General features: G+C 41.1%; 1 protein-coding gene across 1 annotated transcript in view; it reads right to left on the bottom strand.

Annotated features, from left to right (window-relative positions):
- Nucleotides 1–10792, bottom strand: part of ptk6b (PTK6 protein tyrosine kinase 6b) — a gene marked incomplete at its 5' end in the record, with an annotated part of 33205 nt that extends 22413 nt beyond the window's left edge. Inside the window, 2 exons of the mRNA XM_079239053.1 lie at nt 72–193; nt 10425–10792. Coding sequence (XP_079095179.1) covers nt 72–193; nt 10425–10792 — 490 coding nt within the window. The remainder of the gene's footprint in view (nt 1–71; nt 194–10424) is intronic.
- Between the last annotated feature and the right edge of the window lie 2533 nt (nt 10793–13325).

The raw sequence follows: 13325 nt of genomic DNA, 5'->3' as shown, positions 1-13325 counted from the left end.
AATAAAACAATTATTGTCCAGTTTATCAGCTTTAAATGGTCTTTTTGTTGGTCACAATCATTTTGCCTTGCCTGAAAGTACGTATCCGACGTCTTCTTTCTCGCTCTTTCGTATGAGGAACGCTCCTTCTCCATTCCCTGGTACCATCAAGTGGCTTTGGGCCTCAAAGCGACTCATTGTTCCATAATACCACCTGGATTAAAACACAAAAATATAAAGAGTCATTTCTGGAACCTGGCTGCATAGATTCTCATGTTAAAGCTTTAATGATCAAAACCAATGTGATGAATTAAGACTATTCTTTTCCATCATCAGCTGCAGAAACTGGAGCTCTGTTTCATTTGTGGTATGTTTCTGTAGTCCTTTGCTTTGTTGGATATTTGGTTGGAGTTCTTCATGCAAAGACAAATTCATTGCATGAAATCTCAAAATCAATCGTCCATTATGAGCTGAGACATGAGATGAAACAACCTCCTTTTAAGAGGAAGACACTGGAAGGACTGCCATCTAACTGGGCACACAGTGTAACAGGTCATGTGGTTTGGCTCATCTTAGGTAGTACATTCCCTATTTTTGTTTTGTAATAGTACGGGAAACATGACAACTGAAAGAGGGTGTACTTTTCTTTACAAAAGTCTCTTTTCAAAGATGTTTCTGTTTATATTTGGGTATTGGCCGGTAAATGTCCCCATGCCGGTGAATAATCTTTGTATTTAAAGTTCCTTTGTTCTGGTATATTCTGCAACCGTAGCTTTATTTAATGTTTGTTTTTTGATGAATTGAACAGCAGAAAACACAAAGTCTGTTCCAACAAGTCAGAACTCAAATGTTTGTAAGAGTTCTGTTAAACATTTATTCTTATCTAAGAACAAATTTAAAGACAAAGTTTTTCGCTAAAAACTTTGTAAAATTGTAAGGACTTAAGAAGAAATTGTTCATAGGAACAGTTGGTGAATGAGGTCAGAAAGGGAAATTTTATTTCTTATTCTTCAGACATGTTTAGACAAAACTGGTTTAGAGGAGCGCTTGTGTCTTGAGCAGATCAGAGGCCTGTAAGATGAAGCTGCGTTTTCCATACTACCAGATTGGTCCGCTTCTCACCGAGGTAAATCCCCATGGTAACTTACGCTGAAGCAGGTTGTGTTCTGGATAAGAGATCACTGAGTATAAAAGCACCACTGCCTGATCAATCAATTCTCTTGGAAAACGGCCGTCTATTCTGTCGATGTCTCCTGTGAGATGGATCCTTTTGATGAAGAAATAAAGTCACTAACCACACTGAAGTATGTTTTTGTATTTCTTCCTCATTTGTTTCCTGGTATGTTTAGCTCCTCTACGGTTGCATCAGAAACCACAAGGTTAAAGCTAACACATGACAGAACCATGAATGTATGGCATGCATAACTACTCGCATTGTCATGGTAAGGAATTACTATTTCACATAAATCAGCTTCAAAAGAAAACTATAAAAGAACGGAGGCAAATGAGGAAGATTGGCGTGATCAGAGTGCTGTCCGTTTACATGAATAAATATTTTTTATTCTATTCTATTTTACAGTCATTTAGCAGACGCTTTTATCCAAAGCAACTTACATATGAGTGAGAACACAAGCATAAAATCAAACAGTAGAGGACATGGTAGGAAGGTGCTGGTGGACTGTCCACTTGGACGCGGGTCCTTCCATGAAGTGCTACAGGCTTTTTTTGTTTTGTTTACTCCTTTCCCACCCCATAATATCGCCTATGTTATAATACAAAGACTTAATACCATCAAGTTTGTTGCAAAGAACTGGGCTAGGTTCTCCAACTTTCCAATAAATACAACTATACTAAGTGTTGAAGTTCTCCTTGAAGAGTTGAGTGTTCAGCTTGCTCTTAAAAGTAGACAGGGACTCTGCAGAGCGGACAGAGTTTGGGAGATCATTCCACCATCGTGGCACAACAGAGGAAAAGAGTCTGGCTGGTGATTTAGTCCCACGTTGTCATGGTAACACAAGGCGTCTTTCACTGGTGGAACGTAGCTGTTGAGAGGGAGTGTAGGCCTGGATTAGGGAGTGAAGGTAGATGGGAGCCGTTTGAGTTACTGTTTTGTAAGCCAGAAGCAAGGCTTTAAATTTGATGCGTGCTGCGACTGGAAGCCAGTGAAGAGCGATTAGCAGCGGAGTGACATGAGCTTGTTTGGGTTGGTTGAAAATCAGACGCGCTGCGGCATTCTGGATCATCTGCAGAGGTTTAACAGAGCATACAGGCAGACCTGCCAGTAGGGAATTGCAGTAATCAATGCGTGAGATGACTAGAGCCTGAACCAACAGCTGAGTCATGTGTTCTGTCAGGTATGGTCTGATTCTCTTGATGTTGTAGAGAGCATATCGGCAGGTACGGGCAACCGAGGCAATATGGACCTTAAAGGTCAACTGGTCATCCACCGTGACCCCAAGATTCCGGGCAGCAGGCGTAGGAACAAATGTGACAGAGTCAAGCTTCACACTTAATTGTGGATGTAAGGAAGGAATCTCACAAATTTACACATTAACAGAATCATTTTCTGCAAGTGTTCCTTCCTGGTTGTTTCTATTTGTTGTTATTTCTTGGCATGGATGATGCGTTTGAATTCCTCATATTTTTGAAGAGTAACTCACTGCTCCTACATGGGAAAGAAGCTGCTCTGCAGGTTTCTCCATTTCTGCAATTGGTCAGATGCTGCCAACTCCGCCCCTTTTACGTGAACGAGCTCTGATTAAGACGGAAAACCCTAGATGGAACTACAGAGTTGATCAGGAGGTTTGTTGTAGCGCTGATCCAGATCCTGAATGTCTGGGTGAACTAATCCAGGTAACGGGGGGGATATCCTGGGTATGTTAATCCTGCTTTGTAGCACAGGCCTCTGGTTAATCCCATTGTTTGCCAATCATTGCTATACTGAGTACATCAAGTTTGACCATTGTTTGCCAGTAATCCCAGTGTTCCTGCAAAGTCAGCCTGTAGATGTAAAAGACATCTCTCCTCTCCAGACGTGCTGGTATTATTCTCTCCTCATGAGCGGGTTTTAATAAACCTGACTGGACTCTGGATCACCGTCGGAAGTTATTTATTTGTTCGACTGCAGTCCCAATGTTTCTTTTTCTTCTTCCATTTGGGGTTTTCTGTACAGCAGCCGGTTTAGAGGTGCTGTGGTTTGGTATCGAAGGCAGGATCCAAGACACATAGAGTCAAAGTTGCTGGGACTGTGGTTGCTAGCACAGAAAGGCTGGACAAGATGAACTGGTGAATCCACACTGGGAAAAATACTGTGAGAGGTGCAAGAAACTGAACCTACCAGGCAGGTGACAACGTAAAGAGACCAGAGGACAGACAAATTCAGATGGACTGATGGTGGAAAACAGACAAACTGGTACCAGCTGAAGAGCAGATCCAGGCAGAGGTGGATATATATCAATATTTATATATCCACCTCTGCCAGGATCGAAATATCCCAATATTGTGTGACAATATTATATTGATATTCAAAAGCAATGTATCAATTTTATCAAACAACCGATCTTTTCTGATGAGGCAGTTTTTCAATTCTTGATTCATTTTGTCCACAAAGACAAGTGTTTTTATTTACTCTGCAGTGAAATTTAGATCTTATGTTCTTATTCAGTAAGTTGATGTCAGAGTTCAGTGTTTACTACTAATAAAGAAAAATCACAATATGTTGTCTTGCCTATTGTATCCTGATATTAGGGGTGGGAAAATCGAATCGAAAAATTGAAAATCGGGAGGCTTTTGCTTCACAATTTGCCCCGTTACCTGGATTAGTTCACCCAGACATTCAGGATCTGGATAAGCGCTACGACAAACCTCCAGATCAACTTTGTGGTTCCATCTAGGGTTTTCCGTCTTAATCAGAGCGCGTTCACGTAAAAAGGGGCGGAGTTAGCAGCATCTGACCAATTACAGAAATGGAGAAACCTGGAGAGCAGCTTCTTTCCCATGTAGGAGCAGTGAGTTATTCTTCAGAAATATGAGGAATTCAAGCACATTATCCATGCCAAGAAACAACAACAACCAGAAACAATAGCAACAACCAGGAAGGGACACTTACAGAAAATGATTCTGTTAAAATAAAATTAATTTAAATCGAATCGGCACCCAAAAAATCAGAATCGAATCGGGACAAAAGTGTATCGTTACATGCCTACCTGATATATTGCAATATATTGTATTGTTGGCCAGTATTGATACATAATGTATTAACAGCTTCTTGTCAATACACGCCCCAAAAAGGAAGCAGTGAGCAGTAGTTCAGGGTGAGCTGCATGAGACAGCAGATCAAGAACTGGAAGCCACATCCAAGGAAAATTCATCTAGTGGAGTGGAGTGTGCTTAGAGAGACCCATCTGGCTGTCTGAAAAAGTCTCATGCTGATCACAGATTAAAATCTGAAGTCTGACATCGTTTTATTGGCCAGTCTTACTTTCAGTTTGCCTTCGGACAAAACAGACATGGGTTTTCCATACCATACCAGAGAAAGGTCGTCCAAGGCAACATTCGGGATCATGTGGGGGGTAAATCATCGTCCATGTGCTTGAAAGACATCACTTCTGTGCAAAATTCCAACAACTTACAGTCACCAGCACCAATGCAACGTTGCAGAAATGGTGCCATTTAGCGGCAGCTGGCTGCAGTAGCTCCAGTCAGGTTTTCTTTTCTTTTTTTTATACAAATCATTTGGGGATTTCCTGCTGAGCTTTTTTCCCCATTTAAAAGACAGATTTCTGAAATTTAGTTTGTAACAGCAGATTTCAGGCCTGTGTTGACATCAAGGAAAAACCAGAATCTGGCATACTTCCCATTCTGCTGAAGCAATAAAGGCTGAGAGACAATGAGAAAACAAGAAGTGGTAGAGTTGTTTGCTGCCAAGTTTAAATGATTAACAGACCTAAGATTTACGTTACATTGCACTGGAAGGTGTAAAAGACATTTCCCATAATTTAAAACAGGAACCTTGGGTGAATATTAATGATGAATAAAATATTATCACTAAGATGTCCATCATAATAAAGTCTCAGCATACAACTCCATGTACTCTCAGATTGCAAAGGGAAAATGATGAATGCAACGGAGTGTGATGCCGACTTTCCTGGCCCAACGTGCTGTTAACCTGATGCATTTGACGGCATCTGCTTACAGAAAACATGTCAGATAAGTCTGTTTTTCAGCGTTTCAAAAGGCCCATAGATGCTCTACATGGAAGACAAATACACAGACAGGTGGACAGTTTTCAAATCAAACCAAAGTTTATTTGTATAACACCTTTCATACAAGAAGCAGCTCAAAGTGCTTTACATATATTAAGACAACAAGTCAGTTGTGCTCATAATTAGGTCTGTTTTCAAGCTGTTTAGCTATCCATCCCTTGGTGCAGAAAACGGAGCGATACCACTGGAAATTGCGGGGCCGGTGTTGAGTTTTACGGCTGATATGGAACAAGTGAAAGGAATAAACCATGGAGTACAGGTGTCAAACTCCAGTCATTCAGGACCGGTATCCTGCAGGTTTTTGTTGTCTCCATCCTCCAACACACTTGACCAAAGTTCATAAAATGGTGGACAGGAAGCTGCTGGATCCATTTGAGTTGAATCAGCCGTGTTGGTAGAAGGAAAAAAACAAAAACCTGCCAGATACCGGCCCTCAAAGACTCAAGTTTGACACCCCTGCCATACAAGAAGCGAAAGAGGAAGAAAACAACACAGAAACCACTGTACAGCTAAAGCCTTTGTGGTTTTATTCTCCCACTGTTTCTAGTGCTTTTGAACAGTTGCAAACTACTTTATAGTGGTAAATTACGGCTAACAACCAGTGTCGGAACGCAGAGGCGTACTATGGACTCACCACTGCCAAGAGTGGAAGAACTGACTGAACTGGTAGTGTAAAAGACAAATGGAAGTATGAAGGCAGCAGCGTATTAAAACATTTGCAGACATTCTCAACAATTAGCTTAAGGGAGAATAAATGTGACTTAAAAGTATCGTTGACAATCGTGTGTAAATTTACACACCAAATTCCAGCTTTATTGTTGGTCTTAGACTCTCAGTTGGACCCCAAAAATGTATACTTAAGGCCCAAACGTCCTCTTCTATAAATACAGAGGAGGAACTTTACTCATGTATGTAATAAAACAATAATGATTATTGACCTTTTATGTTTATTACTAATCTGAAGAAGCAGATTTATGTGGCTGCAGCTGGAAGCAAAGTCAAGACTAAAAAAAAGATACCACTGGTTTTATATTTAAACTCTCCAGATAGGTGTGACATCATAAACTGGTGTCTGTGTGGGTTATAAATAAACTCAATGCATACGCAGATGTTTCTGTTGTTTCACTTTCAGTGAATTACTCATCGTCCACTTCAACAGTTCTCTGTTCAGCTGTTTGTTAACACAAATATCTAATGAGTCATGTAGACGACTTGCAGAAGTTCAGACTGAGCATCAGAAAGAGGAAGGAGATTTAAGAGTTTGAAAGTGGCGTGATCGTTGTTGAGTTTTTACTGGGATTTTCACACAAAACAATCTCTACAGAATTGGTTTGATGGTAAGAAAACATCCAGCAAGCAGCACTTTGTCTGGACCACAATGTATCGTTGATGTCAGAGGAGACTGGACAGACTGGTTGGAGATTATAGAAAGACAACAGAAAGCCCAGTAAGCACTGGTTCCAACCAAGATATGCAGAACATCATCTCTGAACACACAACATGTCCAGCTGTGAAGCAGATGGTCTCCAGCAGCAGAAGACCACAGCGGGTTCCCTCCTGTCAGTAAGAACAGGAAACTGAGGCTACAATTCACACAGACTCACCATGATGAGGTGGAACGGGAGATTCTCATCATGATGAGGTGGAACAGGAGATTCTCATCATGATGTGGTGGAACGGGAGATTCTCATCATGAGGAGGTGGAACGGGAGATTCTCATCGTGATGAGGTGGAACGGGAGATTCTCATCGTGATGAGGTGGAACGGGAGATTCTCATGGTGATGAGGTGGAACGGGAGATTCTCATGGTGATGAGGTGGAACGGGAGATTCTCATGGTGATGAGGTGGAACAGGAGATTCTCATCATGATGAGGTGGAACGGGAGATTCTCATCATGATGAGGTGGAACGGGAGATTCTCATCATGATGAGGTGGAACGGGAGATTCTCATCATGATGAGGTGGAACAGGAGATTCTCATCATGATGAGGTGGAACGGGAGATTCTCATCATGATGAGGTGGAACGGGAGATTCTCATCATGATGAGGTGGAACGGGAGATTCTCATCATGATGAGGTGGAACAGGAGATTCTCATCATGATGAGGTGGAACAGGAGATTCTCATCATGATGAGGTGGAACGGGAGATTCTCATGGTGATGAGGTGGAACGGGAGATTCTCATCATGATGAGGTGGAACGGGAGATTCTCATGGTGATGAGGTGGAACGGGAGATTCTCATCATGATGAGGTGGAACGGGAGATTCTCATCATGATGAGGTGGAACAGGAGATTCTCATCATGATGAGGTGGAACAGGAGATTCTCATGGTGATGAGGTGGAACGGGAGATTCTCATCATGATGAGGTGGAACGGGAGATTCTCATGGTGATGAGGTGGAACAGGAGATTCTCATCATGATGAGGTGGAACAGGAGATTCTCATGGTGATGAGGTGGAACGGGAGATTCTCATCATGATGAGGTGGAACGGGAGATTCTCATGGTGATGAGGTGGAACAGGAGATTCTCATCATGATGAGGTGGAACGGGAGATTCTCATGGTGATGAGGTGGAACGGGAGATTCTCATGGTGATGAGGTGGAACAGGAGATTCTCATGGTGATGAGGTGGAACAGGAGATTCTCATCATGATGAGGTGGAACGGGAGATTCTCATCATGATGAGGTGGAACAGGAGATTCTCATCATGATGAGGTGGAACGGGAGATTCTCATCATGATGAGGTGGAACGGGAGATTCTCATCATGATGAGGTGGAACGGGAGATTCTCATCATGATGAGGTGGAACGGGAGATTCTCATGGTGATGAGGTGGAACGGGAGATTCTCATCATGATGAGGTGGAACAGGAGATTCTCATCATGATGAGGTGGAACGGGAGATTCTCATCATGATGAGGTGGAACGGGAGATTCTCATCATGATGAGGTGGAACGGGAGATTCTCATCATGATGAGGTGGAACGGGAGATTCTCATCATGATGAGGTGGAACGGGAGATTCTCATCATGATGAGGTGGAACGGGAGATTCTCATCATGATGAGGTGGAACAGGAGATTCTCATCATGATGAGGTGGAACGGGAGATTCTCATCATGATGAGGTGGAACGGGAGATTCTCATCATGATGAGGTGGAACGGGAGATTCTCATCATGATGAGGTGGAACGGGAGATTCTCATCATGATGAGGTGGAATGGGAGATTCTCATGGTGATGAGGTGGAACGGGAGATTCTCATCATGATGAGGTGGAACAGGAGATTCTCATCATGATGAGGTGGAACAGGAGATTCTCATCATGATGAGGTGGAACAGGAGATTCTCATCATGATGAGGTGGAACGGGAGATTCTCATCATGATGAGGTGGAACGGGAGATTCTCATCATGATGAGGTGGAACAAAATCAGAGCCTTAAAAGCTCCATTTCACATGAAAGAAAACCTCTGTCCTCTGAATAAATCACAGTTTCTTTTTATTTCTACAATTGCTGAAAAACTCCTGAGTCAAATCTAAAATGAATTTGGACATAAAGAAAAAGTAGGGAAGGTGTAGATAACTTTACAATAAATATCTCTGACGAGGTGGGGAGATGAAGATCGCAAAATGAAGAAAACAGAGTTGATGGAGGAATAGAGGCCATGAGAAAGAGGCCGTGGTTTGTGTGAAACATAAATCTGTTCCCATTTTAGGATACTTTTTATTTTTGTCCTTTGAGATGTGTGAATGATGACAGTCCGTGTTTACTGCTGTGAGTTTAGGAGGTATGGAAGCAGAGAAACTCATTACTTTAGTCTGTGTTTTTGTAATCTGGTGCATTAAAGACCGATTTATTCTTAACGCAGAAGAAGGAATGAACAGATGGACAGTTTTATCTGTCTCCTGCATCAGTTCGTTTCCAAGGGGTTTAGCTCTCTGTCACAAGATGCAGAAAACAAAGAAACACCACTGGAAACCATGGGGGGCAGTGTTGAGCTATAAAGCTGATATGCAACCATTGAAAGGAACAAACCAGAGAAGAAGAAGAGGAACAGAAAGAAGACTTCACTGAAACTCTATAAAAAAAGCACCAGTAAAAGACACAGAACAAGTAAATAAGTAAAAACATTTTACTCATCTATTTCTTGTGTTTTTGAACAATTGTAAATAAATAACTCAAGAAGAAAAAAGGGAATAAAGCCACCATGCTTTTTTTTCCTGCTGTTTCTCAGTTTCTTTAGTGTCGTTTTTATTTGGTAGTTCCTGCATAGTTTAATTTCTGTTCCTACTTTATTGGTTTGTTTCTTTCGAAGGTTGTGTGTGGGCAATACAACTCAACTCAACACTACCCCTGCGATTTCGTGCGGTATTGCTTCGTTTCCTGCAAAATGAAAGATAGCTAAGCCCCTTGCAAAAAGGACCAAATCACTGGTAATTGTCCGCCAGTCTGCATATTCGTCTTATGCGCTGGTAAACAAGCTTTTTCTCAAGAAAATAAACTTTGTTCCCTTGAGATAACAAAATAAATTGTTTTTATCACAAGAAAATGGTCCTTGTCATTTACATACACACACACAGATAGATAGATAGAAACTAGGGCTGTGACAATATGCTTTTGTCCCGATTTGATTCAATTCCAATTTTTTTGAGATTCTCACAATTCTTCAATATTGCTGATTGTTGAAGATTAAAAACAAAAAAAATGTATAAAACTTTTTGTTCATCATTTTTCTTGATTTCAATTGGGGGGAAAAAACAACTCAGTATCCAGACCATCATTCTGCTGCTGTAATGGACAAGTAAAAAGATAAATAGAACCAATTAAAGTGACAAAAATTTTATAGTGGATTAATTTTATTTAATTGAAAAAAAAAATCAATTTTAAACTTGTGAAACAACAAATCCAATTTTTTGATTTTTCGATTCAATTTTCCCACTCCTGATAGATAGACAGATAGACAGATAGACAGATAGATAGATAGATAGATAGATAGATCTATCTGGCAGCTCTCGGCTTCCATACCCTGGTAATGACTATAAAGCTTTTAACCTTTATAGTCTTCATAGTTCTTTACTTTTAGGTAGTTTCTACTTATTCATAGTCTGTAACATCTGAGTGGAAGTAAAGTGACAGAGTGAAGGAGGCAGCAGAGCGTGCAGAGGCGCGTGCAGCGCGCGCTACTCACGGCTGTGTCTGCAGACACTCGGTCCTCAGCAGGTAGTTGTGAGGGACGATGCCGGTGTCCAGCACGCGACCATTCCTGTCGATCTTCCTCGCGCTCCACCAGTCTCCGCTGCTGCTGACGACGTTGAACAGGTCTCCTTCCTGGAAGGACATCTCGTCCGGGTGCCGGGCCTCAAACGGCCACAGAGCCGTGTACACCGTGGGTTTCTGGTGGCAGGGTGGGGGCGGGGGAGGACTGGGTGGTCTCTCCTCATCACCACCGCCGCTGTCTCCGGACCCTCCATCTCTGGACGCAGCCTTTTTCTCCTGGAAAACCCTCTGCCACAGTGACTCCAGACACGGACAAACCCTCCTCAGACACTCCTCCATGCCAGCCGCGCGCAGACCCCCACGGACCCTCCTCACCTGCCGGACAGGTGGAGATATGGAGCTCTGTGAACCCACGGAGAGAAATCCCACTGAACCTGGTCCCTCTTGTTGAAGTTGTGCTCGGCGTGACCACAGAGCTCAGATTATAACTTCCTCAACAAATAAAACTCCGCCTCTGTGATCCGTCTGAGCCGCGTGCACGTGCCGCCCCTCCCCCCATGGCCAAATTGTCTCGTGGATGAAATTTGGGGGAGTTTATGTCTGAGAGTGACGAGCTACAGATATGGAGGTGCTGCAACATTTCTGCAACTTCTCCAAAATGAACTCGGGGTTTGCCGCAAGGTTGCGCACTTTGGTTCATTTTGCAAGAAGTTCGCACATTTCCTTCATTTGCAGCAGTCAGTCAGCTCGAGACCCACGTCCAGGAGTGGGAGTGGAAAAGTTTACATGTAGGAGAACAGAGCAGAATGGAAGTGGAACGAGAGCTTTAAAGAATAACAGAGGTTGTTGTTGTTATTATTATTATTAATATTATTATGAATAATAGTAATAATAATAATAATATTTATTATTGCTATTATTATCATTAGTTGTAGTAGTAATAGTATTTGTACCACCTCTTATTCTCTTTTCCTCCCTCTCCCTTGTTTATTTATCATTTTTCTGTCTTCCCTTCTTGAATAACAGCTGATGGGACCAACTTTGTTTTGTCATATTTGTGTCCTGTTGTCTGTCTGAACAGTTTTTATGTGTTTACATGACCACAATAAAATAAGAAAGAAAAAACTTGTGCATACATGGGGAGAACATGCAAACTCTACCTTCTGACTGGTGTTTTCGTATCTTTAGGTTGTAAACAGTAGAAAGTAAAAATAATTGAGCAAAATTTTAAGGAGTAAAGTAGAAAAGTCGTCTGCAAAATAATTACTCCAATAAAGTTTAGAGACCCAAAAAATGTCTATTTAAGTAAGGTAACAAAGTATTTGTACTTTGTTACGTGACACTTTTGAGCTTTACTGATTTGAATCTTTTATTTCTGGAGCGAACATGCACTGGAAAGGATGGAAAAAGGTCGCACGTGTAAATGAGAACGTAAGAATAAATTAAGTACACGAGAAAATGGAAAAAAGATTTTAGGCAACAATTTACTAATTATTAAGTATTCATGTTTCCTTCTGGCCGCTTTGTTTGAAGCACTTTGACTTATTTATGCATAAAAAGTGGAATTTAAATAAAGTTTGATTTGAATTAAAGTGATGTTAAGAGAAAAGTGCATTTTGTAAAAGCAAAACCACTTTTTACTCAGGAAGATCTTCAGCTAATCGTTCATACTGACGAGAAAACCTTTTAACCAAATCACGTTTTATTTGCAGTTTTCATGTTTAAATCCTCTTTACATCCTTTTTAAAATACAAATAAACGACTTATCCTCTTATTTCTGTATCTGTATCTAATAAGGCTAACATTGACGTTACCATACATAACTATGCTGCGTTCACTGGCACTTGGACATTTAACGTTTGCCATGTTAAAGGTCAGTTCATACTGACTGAATATTTCTCAGCATCAGATTCCGGATGTGGCCTAAGTCCTTTGTGCACACAGTTTTTCATTCATTTAGATTGTCTCACAAACTTCTTAACTCTATAAATCCAAACATATCATATATGATACACACAATTTCTGACATTTTGCATCACTTTATGGTCAAATTTTGCTCAAAATCCTGTTCAACACAATCTTATTCTTTTCTTCTGTCCCCTAACAGATTTCAGGAAGCAGCAGATTACACTTTTGACATAAATGGAAAAAAAAAATTGGACTTTTCTTACCATTTTTTCAAGGTTCGGGTCTTTAAACAGTGATAAAAAGTTATAATTTCACCTCTAAGTGCTGGCATGTACATGCAGGTGAAAACACAGCTACTCAGAAGCCAAAAGAAACCAATCTTTGCACATTAGACTAAATGTATTGATCTAAATCCAGTCTTTTGCAGTACAATAGTTTACTCTGCCGTCGGGTTCGTTGGTAAATTAACTTTGTACTTTTATAGCACTTTTCTAGTCATCTTGACAACTACTTTGTCACATTCATATTACTTCTACATTGTAAATACCAGGGGTATTCACCTTGGTCCTACGAGGTCTGCAATCCAGCAGGTTTTCCATGAATCCTTGCTCCAACACAGCTGAATCACATTATTGAGTCTTTGTACAGAAACTGTTTGGCTGTTGGATCCATTTGATTTGATTCATGGTGTTGAAGCAGAAATACATTGGAAACCTGCTGGATTAGGTGTATACTAAGTGCTTTTTGCTCACACACATTCATACCCTGATAGACACATCCAGAGGCAACGTGGGTTTCCATGTCTTTTCAGTGGGTTATCAGAGGAAGCATGGAATCAAACCACCACCTTTCAGGCTGCTCTTCCTCTTGAGCTAAAGCCACTCTTTCACTGTGGAATTAAAGCTTTAGTTAAAAAAAAGAAAAGATAAATATTCTCATGTTATTTCCAGCCGCACAGCAAAAG

This window comes from Telmatherina bonti (genome assembly GCF_933228915.1).
Source record: "Telmatherina bonti genome assembly, chromosome: 4".
NCBI classification, from domain to species: domain Eukaryota; kingdom Metazoa; phylum Chordata; class Actinopteri; order Atheriniformes; family Telmatherinidae; genus Telmatherina; species Telmatherina bonti.
This window is presented reverse-complemented; position numbering and strand designations above follow the sequence as displayed.